The sequence below is a fragment of the Oryzias melastigma genome, linkage group LG6, assembly GCF_002922805.2.
Source record: "Oryzias melastigma strain HK-1 linkage group LG6, ASM292280v2, whole genome shotgun sequence".
NCBI classification, from domain to species: domain Eukaryota; kingdom Metazoa; phylum Chordata; class Actinopteri; order Beloniformes; family Adrianichthyidae; genus Oryzias; species Oryzias melastigma.
Window position 1 is genome coordinate 3,684,556 of NC_050517.1, and position 17,202 is coordinate 3,701,757.

A 17,202-nucleotide genomic window follows, 5' to 3' on the forward strand; every position below is an offset into this window, starting at 1 on the left:
CTATTGTATTTTCTCTATAGAGTTTATAAGCTAAGGTGCTTAAAGCCTTTTTTTATAAAACAGTAGGTGGAGCGCCTTTTATATGAATTAATTCTGGTTGTGCTTTTTGATGTCAGAGATACATAAAAAATGTATGAGTTGCGAAAAGGTTGTGACTATGCTAATGCAGCTAACACACAGCATTGCTGGACTGTACTTTTTCTTTACGTGTTACTAACAACGTCGGTGGTTAGCACAGTCACAGTCACTTTTTTATTGTTTGTTGGCAATATTTGTTCACATTTTTGTTATTTTATGTTTTTATCTTTAATAAAAATGTGTACTTAGTTTTTTTTTGTTAAACCAACAAACAGAAATGGTCAACAATTGCATAGAGCAGCAACTGTTGAAGTTTTCTGCCAATTCTTTGTTTAGTGTTTTTCTTTTCTCCATCTGGACAACATCGCGTGCATTAAATTAGGATGTGAAGAACGACTGACACCTGAAAGGAAAATAGCTCCACCAGACTGTGGTCTATTTCTTTGTTTTGTTTTGGGCTGAAACAGTAGCATTTGCTCAGCTCCTCAGAGCATTGGCCTGAGAGGAGCTCAGGTCTGGAGCTGATAAGTAGAAACAGACCAGGGCAGCCCTGCCTGTGCGCTCCAGGCCAAGACATTCGACACAGTGTAAACAGCCCGTACCCCAGCGACTAAAGCCTGGAGCTCAGCCACCAGAACTCTGAACCAGCATACAGTCGATTCAACATATGTTTCTCACTGAGTTCGCTTTGTTTGCCAAGACACACTTATTGTTTTAGAAGAAGCTTAAATGACAAGACGTTTCAATCCAGCAGTGCACACAGAACATTTAGCATTCAAAAGGGATTTTTGTTTTACGTCTCTGCAAATGCCAGTAATTGCAGACCTTTCAATGTGATCCAACACAGAAAATACATGTATATTCAAAGTAATGCTGTGATGGTTTCAAGATGTATTTACAGCTGATGCCTCTGAAGCTCTACATGATAACGAGTTGCTCTCCAGAGCTAATTTCTGCACATCCCTTCATCCTCAAAAGCAAACATGACACAGTATCCACGGCTTCACAGCATGGAGGAAAACCTAGGAGAGAGCTGGTGTTTTACTGTCTCTCCTCTCTCCTGGGGCTAAGACGCCTAATGAAGTCCGATCCCAGCTTTATTAAGATCCAAGGATGGGGTCTGGCAATAAAAAGCACGAAGGAGAAGAAGAGAAGGAGGAAAAACAAGCGCTCATTAACTCCATCGCACCTCCAGAGCACACAGAGATCCAACGCTGGGGAACAGCAGGGGGGTAAACTGGTAACGGGCCGGACCTGATCTCAGCACCAAGTGGATTCAGCTGATTTAATTTAACCGCAGTCAGACTACTTAAAAAAATAAACTGATCAAACACAAACGGGCTTCATTCCCATGTGGGCATCGGCAACGGCGTGCAAATTTGCCAGCATTTGGTTTCGCAGCTGGAGGTGATTTTTTTTTGAGCAAACACAGCGCCGACATCCAATCAGAATCCTTTATTACGGCAGAGATGAAGATGAAGAGTGAAAGAGAAAATGAAAGCTAATGAAGACTGAAGTGATGCAGGTGGTGGACAGAACATGAGAATGTTTGCATGAAGTGGATGTGGTTCAATAGAGACATGGAGCCACACAAAGGCTGATCGATGGCAAATCCAGCCATAACCGGGGCATTTACTGGGTCACCACGGTGTTGGCATTGTTCATGTATTGGCAGGTTAGCGGGGTCACTCGTCTCCGTAGCAGGCAGTGTACAGGTCACGACCCCTGTTGTTACTGCGGTTTTCCGATCAAACATGATACACTGATAATGGGACCGGAGGAAAGTCATCAATGAAAGCGCTGGAGGACGGCGCGCGTCAGACCAGCAGCCCTCATGGGGATGAGGGTGGAGGCAGCAGGGCATGAGGGAGTCTGTCCACTAACCTGGATCTGCTGCTGGAGGATGTTTATCTTGTGCTGCTGCTGCAGGAGCTGCTGTTGCTGTCTGGCAATCTACACACAAAAAGAAGGAAAATGTGTGAGAATTAATAAAAACAAACATTGCTATATACACATTTTTTACTTAAACAATGATTCACAGAAGAAGACATTTAACTTGGACTTTTTGTTATTATTCTCTTCAATTTTTTTTCATAAGTCTCATGTTCTTGTTGTACTACTCAAGCCTTAAATCAGGATCATATATGATGCCTTAGTCCACATGTGTCAAAGTCAAGGCCCGGGGGCCGGATCCGGCCCTCCAGATCATTTTATTTTATTGTAATGGCCCAATGTTATCTTGCACTTATCTCTAACTTGTATAATTTGGCAAAATATATTTTTATGGAGAGTAAAATATTGAAAGTTATTTGAGGTTTAAATTAATTTATTCTGGAATGATATTCCTTCCTTTTTATTCACAGTAATGTTAAGTTTTCAAACTTTTTTAATTTAGTTTTAATGTGTTCCATAAATGTTTATCTTCTACAGCCTAACGCTAATGCCAGGTTCACACTGGACGTGGAGGCGACGGGTAGCAGGGTGAGTACGGCGTCCGCTCTCTCCTGCAGTTCACACCAGACCCACTTTTATCCACGAAGGTCGACATGCACTTCTGCTACAGCTTTTTTTGTTTTTGCCATCATGGGTAAATTAATAATACCCCATGTTAAATGGATTATTAAAAATATGACCCCATGTTTCTGCTAAGAAGAAGCACGTAGTTAGTAGACCTACACTTCTTTAATTATCTGTTGTTGAGTCTGTTTGGATACAAAAGCATGATCCCATTTGTCAATTGATCATGTTAAAGAACAGTTACAGTATATCAAACAACACTGGAGCTCCGGTGTTAAAGGGTTAAAGGGTAACCAAACAGGGAAGCTGACTCCACCCACAGCTGAAATGTTAAAATCCAGTCAGAGGGGCGGGGCTGAGGAACAGGACTGTTATATTACTGAAGCTGCAGAACATGACGTGGGACTGAAATGGTCTGACCAATCACAAAATTCTCAATACCTCGATTCAACCTGTAGGGGGCAGCACACAGACGGGTTTTGAGTATATTTTCAAGAATTAAACAAGTTTATTTTAATTTGTCAAAATGTGTCAATGACCAACAGACAACATTTTTAAAGCCCATTTATAGAGGTCAACAGACAAAAGAAGTTGATTTAGGGTTTAGTTTTCCTTTAAGGAACGTCATGAGAAATGAAACGTGCGCGTGGGAAATGGATCTGGTCTGTTAAGTATTGAAAGTGAGCACAGGTGCATCTTGCAGTTCCCTTCAACACCTGAGGCATCTAAGTGTCTATTATTTGTTGCACAAAATTAAACACAAGTTGATTATCATGATTGTGTTCAAGCTAAAAAATAAATGGGGATATATTTTGCTTACAAATGTCTTCCTCTATGTTATTAGAGATGATTTTACCAATCATCGATATCCTGAGCCATGTATCGCGTATCGTACCGTGAGGTATCCAGTGATTCTCAGCCCTATTGCAGACTAAACATGATTCGGGGGATTTGTTGAATGAAAAATCTGAACGACACATCAGGATCTCCCTTATTTACTCTCACCTGTTTTAAGTGATTGCTACATCCTATCACCTGTCAGCAGAAAACATGTGCATGAGCCTTTTCATCCCATGGGCTCAGTGAGTGGTCTGAGGCTGATATTTCCTGTGGGCCCTGTGGTGTCTATGTTTTTCCTGCAGACAGTCCGTTTCCACCCCTAGGTCTTCTGTCCGATGTCAGTTCTGACAAGCAGTCAGTAATACGTCTGAGTGAGGCAACGATTCAGAATCAATCCTGACAAATCCATACAAGATCAAATGTCTGAATGATGAAACAAGTCTTGAAGAAAAGCTGGTAAACTACAGAATCAAGTACTTGACTCTATAGTTTAAACTGCAGCTGACGGCGTGTCTGTCCTGAGATCAAATATGTCAGACAGAAGTGCAGAGACGGCCCTTTTGATCTGTGAGAACAATCAAACTTGCAGCAACACGAACAAATCCTGAAAACTGACGATGAATCTGTGGGACTGACATGTTTACAAGTTGTTTCCATGTTTTCTGTTCATGTGTTCCTCTCTGAAGAGAATGTTGCTGAATCCATCCTTGAATCTGCAGACTCATCCAGTGATGGACGGCTGAAGCAGCGTTTGTGGGAGGTTAAAGCCCTCAGAGGCACTTCAAGATGTTTATGTGATCCCACCCGTCCCGAGACAGAAAAAGTGGCTTCTTCTTTTTTTTCTTGAGAAGTCGTTCAGTATTTTTATTGTAAAATGTAATTACAGACTGCTGAATTGGAGGCGGCGCCCCCATTTACACACATGTCATATTTCATTAAAGGCTGGTTTGTCTGTAGGGCATTATCCTATCAAGTCTCAACAGCCAAATGACTGGCTGATATTAGGATCTTTCTTTGCACTCTTCCCACCTCACTCGCTCCTGTCTTCAGCTGTGAGAGGTGGTATGTGTTTTGATGGGAAGGTTGGACTTGTCCAAACAGAGCCTGTCGTACGCCGACCTACAGTGACGTGTCGACAAACAGCAGAAACAAAGAGCGGATCTCCTGAACACCTCTTTACCTTGTCTCACTTCTTCTGACTCTTCTCTTTTAGTTTTGAGTTTTTTCAGCATGAGAGAATTTGTATTTTCTAGACACTTTAAAGAAAATGTGAAGGCTTTGCTCATTCATGCAGGTCGGTCCAACCAACAATAGAATGGGCTATAGAAATACCTACAACTGTGTAATAAAGTGACAATTTTACACATTTAGACATTAATCATTATCTGACTGGCAATGAGGGGAAATATGTTGTACCCATTAGGGCTTCATATTGTTCCTTCCACAGTATTTTAGACACACTGTTGATGCTGAGTGTTCAAACTCATGCTGTTTTATTTTTACCTGTTTCACAGCTGATATAACTCTGTTAGTGTGGGGGTCAGGAAATCTAAAAATAAGATCATTTATTTTCTTTTATGAAAAAAAAGTCTCTTTTGTGGATTTTGTTATAACTATACAGCCTCTCAGCTGTGTGTCTTCAGTGATTCTACACTTCCTGGTTCCTTTCATTTGTGGCATTTAATCCTCACATTCTAGTTTTTGTCTTTGTTGTGTTCCAACCTTGTTTTTAGTTTTCCTCTTATCTTTTGGCTTCCTGCCCTGGATAATCCATAAAATGTCTTATTTTTCATTCAGTGTTTTTGTGACTGACTTGTCAAAGATGCCTGAAACTGGCAACATTTTATTGTTTAGCATCCATCCAATGACATCAAGGACTGAACTTCTGATGAATCAGGCAAAGCCAATGGGGCAGGTTAAAATTAAGAGTGACTTGGAGATTATAAACTCAATCGCACAAGGGGCCAAAATCCACAACACACCTTAGATCGTGGGCTGAGCAGGATAAACATTTAACACTCTAAAACTACATTTTTAAAACTTTAAAATCATAACTTTTTAACATAATTATGAACTAGATATATAGCATTACCTGTAATAATGCTAGTGTGAATGATGTAAGCTGAATTTGGCAGCTGAAGATGCTGAAGCCAGCTAAAATATTAGCTAAATACCAAATTAGCCTTAAAAAACTAAAAAGAAAAACTTAGGTTAGCCATAACAGCTAGCATGTAGCTTAAATATTAGATAAACTCCAAAATACCCTAAAAATGTATTTTTAAATGCCAAAATAGTCCAAAAAGCTAGCAGAATTCCAATTTTGAAAAGTTTAAAACTGTACCTTTTAAACATAATTATGAATGATAAAAAGGCAGGAATATTATCCCAGAATAAATTAATTTAAACCTTAAATAACTTTCAATGTTTTACTCTCCGTTAAAATATATTTTGTCAAAATTCTACAAGTTAGAAATGAGAGCAAGATAACATCGGGTCATCAACAACAATAAAATGATCTGGAGGGGCCGGACAGAATTACCCGGAGGGCCGGATCCGGCCCCCGGGCCTTGACTTTGACACATGTCTTAACCCATAAGAACTCACAGTGACATCAGTGTAACAGAACAACATCAGAAATGTGTTCTGTGGTCCGCATGGTCTGTGGTGAAATGAGGAAAAATGAGTCTAATGGATTCAAATGTGTGGATCAAACCAGATCGCTTTAACCTCACTAATGATGAAAAATACGAGTTTTTCACTATTTACTCAACAGCTTTTCATTTTTTATAGGAAAGTTAGAAAAAATACATGGAAACATTTTGCACCCTGAGTGAGATCTATATTCTTAAAAAAAAACCTGATGTTTTTTATAGTGCGTTTGTACCTGCTCCTGCTGCTGCCTGGCCAGCTCCATCTGTTGCCTCTGCTTCTCCAGCTGCGAGGCGGCCATCTTTTTCTGCTCGTCATGGGCGGCGAGAAGCTGCTCTCTAAGGTTGATCAGCTGACCGATCATGGTGGAAAGTTGGCGCTCCTTTTCCTCGAGTGACTCTGGCGTGCCTGAAGATGGAAATGAAAAAGGTCAGACGCATCAAAAGGAGCAGAGGATCACAACTGTGCTTTTATCCAGGAATGTCATGATCAGCTCGGAAAAATCACATTTTTTTCTTGAATATTGTTCCCAGCAGTCTTTAATTATGATGATGTGGATTTTAGCAAAAATCATAAAAGCCAGCATCATGTTTTTGTTCTTTGATTTACTGTAACTTTTGAATTGTTAACACGATCAGACAATTACATTGATCGTGTTAATGGTTGAAAAGTTCCAGTTCGCTAAAGATTTTGTGTTTAAGCGTCATCGGTGACGCCTCAGGTGTTAAAGGGTTAAGCATTGAAAAATGTGCAAGCATCCCTGACTGAAATTCATTTGTTGTTCCTCCAGTGCAGCAGTGATTGTGAAAGAATGCTCTCGCACTGATTTCAACCTCTGTTTTGTACAAAATGTTCAAAACAAAAATTTAGTTCAGCAGACACTTCTGTAACTACAGGAAGCAGAAAACGGGGCCAATGCGAAAGCTAAAAAAAAAACACTCCCATAAATCCTATGACTTGTAGTTACATCGTACTACTTATTATCTCCCGTCTTGTCTCTGCTTGTCATCACCTAGTTTCTGTTGACAAGAACAATAAAAGTTGGTTGCGTTAGCCTTTGAAAATATGCAGCTGTTACAGGCTTTTGTCAGGTTTATGATTCAGACATTGTTTGGAAGTTTGCAGACCAACAACTGAGGGAATCCATTTTAACTGCATGCAGTGAATGAGCATGTTGAACGTAAGGTATGAACGGAAACGTGGACAACAGCATGCTGTCATGAGAAACATACAACACTGCACAAACAGAATCTTCAGAAAGGAAAAACACGCTTGTTTCTGGAAAAAAAATATTGATTTCTCTCTTGCAAAAAAATGATCTTATCCATAAAGTTTTGGAATAGTAAAAACTTAGTTTGACAAAAATGTCTTTATGATTAAATTTTTTTCTTAAAATAAGGATTCTTGGTAAAGCCGTTTTTCTACCTCCATTGGCAGATCAGTCATAATTTGATCAGATTTGGACGTTTGACGTTCCTACGGTGGCCCACACGGCTCACATCAATACAAGAGCCACAACACAACGGAAATGATTGACAGTAGAAACGATCCACGACAGAAATGAATAACTGACTGAAGTTTCATTCAGTTTCAATATTGTTGGTGCTGCTTAAAACTTTAAACATTAACCTGAGAGGGGATACATAAAAATAAAACTAGGGGATATTTTTGCTATTCTTTTAACTAACTATAGTGTTCTTTTTATTTTGGTCTTGATGCGGCACCAACATCAGCATAAAACTAAACAAGACTTTTTTTCTTTAAAGTCATTTATTCATTTCCATTGTGAACCATTTCCGTTGTGTTGCTTTTTTCATCTTGTCATGATCTGGCCTTGGAGTTACTTACGGTTGAAGGTATTTCAGTTTGGACATATGTAAGGTTGTTATCAATAAAGGTTATTTTCTCTTCAGGCGGTTTTGATTAAAACGTATGTATAAACCCCCATCTTCATCCTGTGGGGGTGGGCCGGTGTGTGTTTGTGCGTGGCTGTTGGTGAAGGAAACAAAGTCGTGCATGTTTAGGAGTTGTGCGTCTGGTGTGTGCATGCATGTGTCTCTGCTGTGTAGGGTCCTGCCCTGGGGCCTTACAGGGAGGTTGCAGGGTGGCCCCAACACTACCTGCATACTAACACAGTCCTCATTGTAGTATTGTCAGGCCCCTATTGTACCCCGCGCTGCCCCCCCACCCCAAACACACACACACACAATCTGGCAGAACTCACCCCTCAGCACCCCTCTATCAAAGGCAACATTCTCCTCTTCTTGTCTCTTTTTTTATGCTTTCATTTGTTCCCTGTTCAGTTTCCTACAAAAGACCTCCCTACTGGTTTCTCCACTTCCAAGTTTTCCTGTCCTCGTTTGTTCCCGGTTTTCTTTTTCAGCTTCGTCTTTTCAGTTTGTCCCTCATGCTTCTCCTTGTTTCTCCACTTTTGATTCTCCTTTCTCTTTACCACCAAATGTTCTCCTCTTCCTCTTTGCTCCCGTCCCCTTCTGCCTCGTACATCTTCACTCATCAGCTCCCCTTCTTCTTTATCTCCCCCTGCTACCCCCGTCATCCTTTCATCACTCCTCTTCTCCTCTTCTCTGCTCATAACCCCCATTTTTTTAATTCCTCCCTTACATTTTAAGCCAAATGATTCTTGCAACACTAATGGAAACTTTAAAATCCCGTCTTGTCTGAAAGCACGCCCTCAAACGCAGCCCTCTTTCCATTTCTCCACATTCCTCTCAAAGAACTAAAGCCTATTGTGTAATCACAACAACTACAGCTCCATAATTCATCTGTGTGGATTATGAGATGTGTAGAAACGCAACGCCATGCATTCCTTCAAAACTTCTGGCACAGATGACTTTCCGAGGCTTTTCCGCTCTGCATCCATCAGGATTATTCCTGACACCTGCTGAGGGGACCAGCCAAAACAGAAAGCCATTACCACTTTTCTCTGTGTAGAATGATACGGAGGATCCGCTCCTGAAGCAGAACTCTCCACAGTTTCTGCCTCCACTGGGATAATGTTCTGCTGGAGGAGAGAGCTTCAGCTGAAACTTTTATCTGAGGATTTTACTGGCTGAAGGAGAACAGCAGAACGGTGCAAATACACAACTGTTTCACAGCAAAAATCGATATTTTATTGTAGCTTTTTGCTTTATTAAAAGTCTATTTTCAACTTTTTTTAACCACAAAGCGTTTTTAATTCAGGGCAGCTGTGATGCAGCGGTAGGGCAGTCGGCTCCTGATCAGAAGTGAGCGGGTTCGATTACCGCCTTTGCCCACCCATGAGTTAAAGTGTCCTTTGGCAGACACTGAAGCCCACATTACCTCTGGTGGAAGGTTGATGGCAGTGTTCATCAGCGGAGCCACCATCAGTGTGTGAATGGGTGAATGTGTGAATGGGTCTGTGACTGTGAAGCGCTGTGGGCCTTCAAGCACGGTAGAAAAGGACTATAACAAGTTTTTACCTTTTAATTCCCAAAATGTGTATTTTTTTAAAATGACTTTAAACAAGAAATACTTAAACTAGATAGATACCATTACCTGTGATAATACAAGGGTGAATGCTGTAAACTGAATGTGGTCGCTGAACATGCCAGAGCTGTTAACTGTCAAAGCTGAAAGCTTCAGCATTTACAGCTAAGATATCAGCTAAATACCAAATTAGCCAAAAAACTGGTAACATGTCTGAATTAGCCATAAACAGCTAGCATAATGCTAAAATGTTAGCTGAACTCCAATTTAGACCCCCCCCCAAAAAAACTGGTAACATGCCTAAATTAGCCAAAAACAGCTAGCATGTTGCTAAAGTGTTACCTAAACTCCAAACTGGCCAAAAAAACTGGAAACATGTACTCTCTGTTCCAACCAAATAAAATGAATTGAATCATTTTTTTTTTTGCAACATCAACGTCGTCTATGTTCATGTTGGATCTAGAAATTGTCAGTAAGCAGTGATTGGTCCGAGTCTTTCTGAGTCCAAATTTCTATGGTAGCTATTCTCACCAATCAGAAGTGAGCTTGTTGGAAGGCCACACCCCTTCCACTTGAAACCTCACATTACTGGTGAGCGGTATTGGAGCGGTTCAGCCGAACAGCTTTGATCTGAATACAGAAAAACTCTGAAATAGAGTTTTAATCATTATTTTCTTTATAGATGTCCTCCATTATGAGAAAAATGCTACAAGAACATGTTAAAAACACCATTGTCTTCATTGGGTCTTTTTTTTTTTTTCTTCATTGGGTCTTTAATGTAAAGAGTTTCCTAATGACATGATCAGTTTCATCTTCTGTGTCCCACAAAGAAATTCGTCGAAATCAACGAGCTTAGACAACTTGCTTTGATTACTATTGATGAAAACTGTCTAATCAATACTGAGTTAACGAGACCAAATAAAGCGACACATGCATTCAAACCCAGAGAAAGACAAACCACTGCCCACCCCAACCGCCGCGCCTATGACTAAAGTGGCTGAGCTCTGGCCAGACCGCCACGTTTCCCAGCACATCATGACTATGCGCTCCTCACTGTCGCACCACAACCAGCACTCAACCTGAAGAAAAACACCCGGATCTGTCAGAGATCTGCTAAAAACACAGACGGCAGTGATTCTACATCCCCTCTGCACACTTTATTATTATTTTTATTTTTTTAACGGTAAATGCCAGCTCACTTCTGCAGTGACAGCAAGACCGTTATAACAACACAAAGTTTCAATGAGTAAGTTTCTGGATATAATGACTTTAAATATGATTATTGCTGCCAGATGTGCCAGCTCATGTATCTAATGTTATAATGAGACATTTTTCATCCATCTGCTCCGAGACGTTTGTGGCTTTGCTTTACAAAATAATTAAAAATGCAAATGCTAGAAATCGTAAAAAATGGCCTAAAAAAATACTTTTAAATTATTCCAGATGGAATAAAAAAAAAACAATGCATTGGTGCGATTGGTGACAGTTTAAATAGGATTTTTTTTTTTAAACTGTACTTTTATGGCATAAATCCAAATTTTATTCAAAAACTAAAACCAGGCAACAAAATCAAGAAGACGTGTGTGATGATGGGACGAAAAAGGAGCTGACTTCAGCTGTTTTACTAAGAAGGACTTCAGCAAACAACACGGTGATGAAGATAAAGAGAGCAAACAATCAGACAGCTGAAGCTCGGTGTAACCATGTCACCTGTTTTCCTCATTTCCCTGCCTCGGCTGCTTTTGGACTCAGTCCCAGAAGCCTGTGTGAGCCACGGCTCCCTGTCTAAGCTCTCCTCATATAAGTAGCATTAAGAAAAGACAGGTTAATCAAGTACACGGCATGCTAAAATAAGACGGAGAGCAGTATTGAGTGTTCTTTGTGAATTGGGAGGCAGTAATTGGTTCTCTTAACTCTTAAAATAGCCCGAGTGAGTTTCAGGTTGTTCAGTGAGGCATCGCAGAGCAACAGTTGTCTTTGTATTTTTAGCTCGACTTTATTTTAACAAAGGAATGCCTCAAATCAATACACTTGCTGATACATGAGTGTGTTTTTGTGTTTGAGTTCATCTGCAAGGAAGCAGCTTCTGGCATGACTGCAGGATTCACACCCGGGGAAACATGCAGACGGGCATTCACTGAACTAGTCGCTGTGTTACAGTAGCTCAGAGAGAACACACTCAGACTTCAGTTCTGTGTAAACCTGCAGAGTCATTTCAAAAGTTTAGTTGACTTGTTAACATGTTGTGAATGCATATGTTGCACTACTATATGGTAAATGAGCATCAGTGTGTTACAGCAGTGGAGCCTGCAGATATTCAGTCCATCATTGTTCTCTACTCTGTTTTGTGTGAATGCCTCAAAGCATTCACACGATTTCAGTAATCTTCATATCAAAACGTTCAGCTCGTTCAGGACATCACTGCTTGTATTTTTGGTATTCATAAACTTCATAGTTTTTGAAAAATTGAGCAAAATACACCCCATAAATGAATGAGAAATTATTCAAATTTCAAAATTTTAAGTAGATTTTTGCTAATTCAGAGTTTAGCTTCTATTTTATCAACAGGCTAATATTTTTGACTGATTTAGTTTACTGAGGAATTTTACACTAATTTGAAGTTTAGCTAATATTTAAGGCACAAGCTAGCTTATTTTTTTCTTTTTTTTTTTGCTACTGAGGTTTTTTATGCTAATTTTGAGTTTAGCCCATATTTAAGCAGCTAATTAAATATTTTTGTGAAATTGGCATGTATTAGGGATTTTTAAAGCAATTTTACCACAACTTTTTCAGGAATTTAAGTCAACTCCAGCACTTTTTCATAGTTCTTCAATGAAATTTCCAGTCTTTTAGCAAATTTACCATTTTGCAAATTGCTTTTGCATTTTCATCCCTTCAGCAATTAAAGTAAACTGCATCACCATTTTCAGCAAAGAGCCTCAGCATGGCACACATTGGCACTATCACAGGTAATGCAACTGTTCTAGTTATGATTTGCCTTTCAAGATGAAATTCTGGTTGTAAGATTTTGTTAAATAGATTTCTTTCAAAAGTGCAACTTGTACTAAGTCAACCTTAAAGTGACTTATATTCTGAAAAGAAAATGCCTATTTGCACATAATTTTCAAAATACGTGCGGCCAGTGCTGAACGTTTTCCTTGGTCGCATGGATCCAGAGGAGGGTTAAGGTTAGGATTATCTTGTGATTATTAGTGCGACTCAGCGCTCCTCCATGTTTCACGTGTGGCCAACATGAATTTCCATCACTTTTTGTGCTGCACGTATTTATGTGTCCATATTTTATGAAAAATATGGAAAATAAAAAAATGTGCTGTTCCGAAGTTGGTTTTCACGAGATCTTGTTGTTTTGGTTGTGGTTTAGAGCTGTTCAAATAAGCTCAGTGTGCAGTGCTGCCACCTAGAGGTCGGGGGTTAAAGCGAGAAATAAAAGTCAGACGCTGAAGGACACTCATACATAATTAACTTCATATGGTTTTGTCAGGATTTTAAATCGATACAAACATCATCAAATGAAATATTACGATATATCACAAAAACAATTTTTCCCTACATTCCTAGTATTTACTGACCACTAATTATCTGGGAATAATCACAATATAAAATTTACACACAGAAATGAACATTTAGAACATGTATTTTTAGTTCAGGCTGTCAGTTGATGAAAATATATCCCATTAATCACACTTTTGTGATTCATCACTATTAATCACAATGTTTTACTAGGTACGTGTGATGAAAATATGCAGCTTTTGGACAAAAACAGGTCAGAGAGACATTTGTCCTTTATTGTTATTGTCTGAAATGTTTACATTTATCAAGTGTTAACTCAGAAGTGTAATTTGTGAGTACAAAACACATCAACAGTCGGATCAGCAGAACTCTAAAGACTTTTCATGTCTCCAGTATTCCTCCAAGAGAACACAGATGTTGACATACAACCATAAGAAACAACTCGCCGACCTAAAGTGCTGCTGTCTGTCCACTCCCCCTCTGAGTACGTCAGGAAAACATTCGCTTCGATTTACGGCCTCGCCGATGCCGCTCGCCGATGCAGGTAAAAATAATAGAGCTTGGGCAGCCTCTCCTCTCATGCACAACCTTTAATCTGAGCCACAATTACAACCTGGAAGATTGTAAGTGTCCTCCGCTGTTCAACAGGTGAGCCGTGGAGACGGTCGACTCTGCTGCTTTCATGTGCAGATCAGCACAGTTTGGAGAATGCCGCTGCACCAATCTCAACCCTTTATTACCTGCTGCTATAAACACATCTTGCTTTTTTTATTTTATAAATACCGGGCTCTATTTGAATGTCCTCGTCTGCCACAAAGGGAACCAAAGGAGGTAGGCGGAGTCTCAATTGCTGATCAGCAGGTTCTGATTTTTGTCGTCCTGTCTGTGAATCTTTATTTCATTCACTATGTTGGAAATGTTTGGTGAAGCATCAAACCTCAACATTTTTAAAAAGAAGAACACAGGTTGAGAAGTAGCTAAAATGTCAAAGCTGGCCTTGTCATGGACACCCTCCTACCTTTAACTTCCCCCAGCAGTTCGTTGGCATTCAGGCGGTCAACTCGCTCCTTCCACTCCTTGGACAGGAGCCTCTCCATGCAAGATGTCTCTAAAATGAAAGGAAAAATCAAATGTGAAGCCCACTACATCAACGGATCGACAGTAAATATTATTTACCCACCGTCTCCAATTTCATCCACACATTTTTAACATAGACTAACTGTATGAAGATCAGTGTTGGGCATCTCACTTCAAAAAAGTAATTAGTTATAGTTACTAGTTACTTCTCCCAAAAAGTAATTGAGTTAGTAACTCAATTACTGCATCTTCAAAGTAATTAGTTACTTGGAAAAGTAACTCGTTTTAAATTACTCTTTAAATATGGTAATATTTTGTATTTTTTCCTGCGTTACAAATAAAAAAATAATTTACATTCAATAATAGATGATAACCGACAATAGTATACTGGTATAGTTTTCCAATGGAGTCATATTGTCTAAGTTTAGGATACACATGAGAGAGGGTTTAGGGAAAGAATTTTCAATATTTATTTGTCAGAATTATCACACAAAACACTGCAACAAGTGGTATATAAAAAATGTAACTTCACACAAAAAAGGTAAACGTTTCAACTATTAACATACTTCAAGTATCTTACCTACAACTATAATTAAACAAAATGGCTTAAAAAACTGAAAGTGCAAAACAATAATAAATTAATAAACTACAATTATTAACCCATATTTCTGCTAAGAGGAGCAGCTCTCTGCATCTCTTTTTTCTCTCCCAAAATCCCGCAGCCCCGCCCACTCGCTCCGGAGTCTGCTCACTGCGTTGATCTGTGCGCGCTCGTGTCTGTCTGTGTTGTGTGTTTTATAAATATTACCCCCCCTTCTTCTGCTAAGATGAGCTACTCTCTGTCTCTCTGTTGTCGTTTTATTAACTCCCGAAACTCCTCACTCCGCACCGGAGTCTATCCACGTTGATCTGCGTGTGTACGTGTCTGTGAAAAACGAAAAAAAAGTGTGCGTGCCTGTCTGTTTTGTGTGTCTCTGTGCTCGCGCGCGCACGTTTGTGTTGTGATTGTATGTTTATATCCGTGTCTACCGCCTGCTTAGATACAAAAACATGATCACATTTGTTAATCGTGGCATTTTATTGTGAAAAACTGGTTATATTTTGAAAAGAAACCGGATTTTCTCATGTATCTTGATGCAACTTGGGGCGCGCAACACAAGCAACTTTCGGGTGCGAAGCGCCCAGCTCCAGCAAGATCATCAAACTTTGAAGTAACGCGCCGCGATTTACACGAAGTAACTATAACGGCGTTACAGCGAGGATGAAAGTAATTAGTTAGATTACTAAATTACTTGATTTATAACGCCGTTAGTAACGCCGTTATACTTAAACGGCGTTAGTCCCAACACTGATGAAGATACATTCATTCATTCATCTTCCTGACCGCTTCTTCCCTTTCGGGGTCGCGGGGGTGCCGGAGCCTAACCCGGCTACTGAAGGGCGAAGGCGGGGTTCACCCTGGACAGGTCTCCAGTCTGTCTCAGGGCCTCAATCACACACACATCCACTCTCACATTCACACCTAGGGACAATTTAGAGTCACCAATTAACCTATGAAGCATGTTTTTGGACGGTGGGAGGAAGCCGGAGTCCCCGGTGAAAACCCACGCATGCACGGGGAGAACATGCAAACTCCACACAGAAATGTCCCAAATCCCCCAGCCGGGATTCGAACCGCCATTTTGAAATGATCGGGAAAGCCCCCTACTGCCCCTAGTGGAATGATGATGAATTACAGGTCAGAAAACAGACCAGGTTACATCAAATGGTTTATTAAGAAACGTTTGCTAATGAGATACGGTTCTCAGAAATGCCTGTATCAAATGGGAAACGTACAAGTACATAGCCTTAAGGAATTTTAAGTGGTGTTTGTCTCAGTATGTAAATCTTAAAAAACTCTACCATTTTAGGTTTTTTTATTGTCAAAATATAAAACAAACACAACCTCCAAATATTCAACTTTTGGTGTTTTTAAAAACACCTCCTTGTCATCTGCAAACACCAATTTCGAATCATTAAGTTTATTTTAGCCTTTTCTTAAAAGAGAACAAGGGAAAGAAAAAAGCACGCAGCAGCCATCCAGCTGACCCAAATGAGAATGTGTGCATTGTTCAGACATGGGGTCTTATTTGCGGCTGTCTTTTTTTCCCACAATGTGTCTCACAGCCTGCGGATAAAAGACATCAGACACGTGGTCTCATAAGATTCATAAGGTCCCTTTTGTGTGGTCGCAGTCCTGCTGTGAACTTTACTTTAACAATGGGAACTTTTTAATTCTCCAACAGGAAAAATGACAGAGAAAAGGAGATAACTGTAAATGTTCAAGTAGGATTAAGTGTGTGTGTTTGTGCAATAAAGTTTCAAGGATTCTTTGGTGAAAAAATACAATTTTCCGGGCTATAAGGCACACATAAAAGCCTTCATTTTCTTCAAAAAACAACCTATAATTCTCAATTATGTAGCAGCAGTGAAGATTTACAATAGACACAGAGCTATCATAATCAGACCGGGGGGGAGAGAGATCAGGGGCGGGGCTACTCAGCTCAGCTCCAAAAGCCACGCCCCCTCAGAGGAGATTTTGGAGACAGAGACTGCAGATCAACATGAAAAATGTCTTTTAAGACATTTAGGTTGAGGGATTTTGGTAAAAATGTCATGATCATAATTTAAACAATACTGGGAAAGTTTTTTTTTTAAATAAAAAAAATGTCATAGGGGGACTTTAAAGTAATTGCATACTAATAAAATAAAAAGGTATAGAACATGACATCTGCATTACTTTTAAATTCTAGGGCACTCGATAGTGCTGCACTATAATGTTTTTCAGTAGTTAAGGAGTAGGGAGGGAATTTGGAAATACTGCAGCCTTAGTGCTATTGTGGATACGCAACCATGGCTAACATGTAGCGATGCTGGACTGTGTTTTTTATTTACTTGATACTAGCAAAATAAAAAGTTAACGTAGTCACATTAGGCTAACGTTTGTGTCAGCAGTAACAGTCTGGCTTTTTACCTGTTCCGAGCAAAGTTGGGAGTTACAGT

The 17,202-nt window shown here is 39.8% G+C and overlaps 1 protein-coding gene across 5 annotated transcripts in view; it reads right to left on the bottom strand.

Annotated features, from left to right (window-relative positions):
• Nucleotides 1-17,202, bottom strand: part of LOC112152349 (transcription factor SOX-6) — a 148,575-nt gene that overhangs the window by 58,638 nt on the left and 72,735 nt on the right. For all 5 annotated transcript variants that reach the window (XM_024281865.2, XM_024281866.2, XM_024281863.2 and 2 more), the window contains 3 exons: nucleotides 14,102-14,191; nucleotides 6,320-6,492; nucleotides 1,963-2,031 (listed from right to left, as the gene is read on the bottom strand). In XM_024281865.2, the coding sequence (XP_024137633.1) occupies nucleotides 1,963-2,031; nucleotides 6,320-6,492; nucleotides 14,102-14,191 (332 nt within the window). The remainder of the gene's footprint in view (nucleotides 1-1,962; nucleotides 2,032-6,319; nucleotides 6,493-14,101; nucleotides 14,192-17,202) is intronic.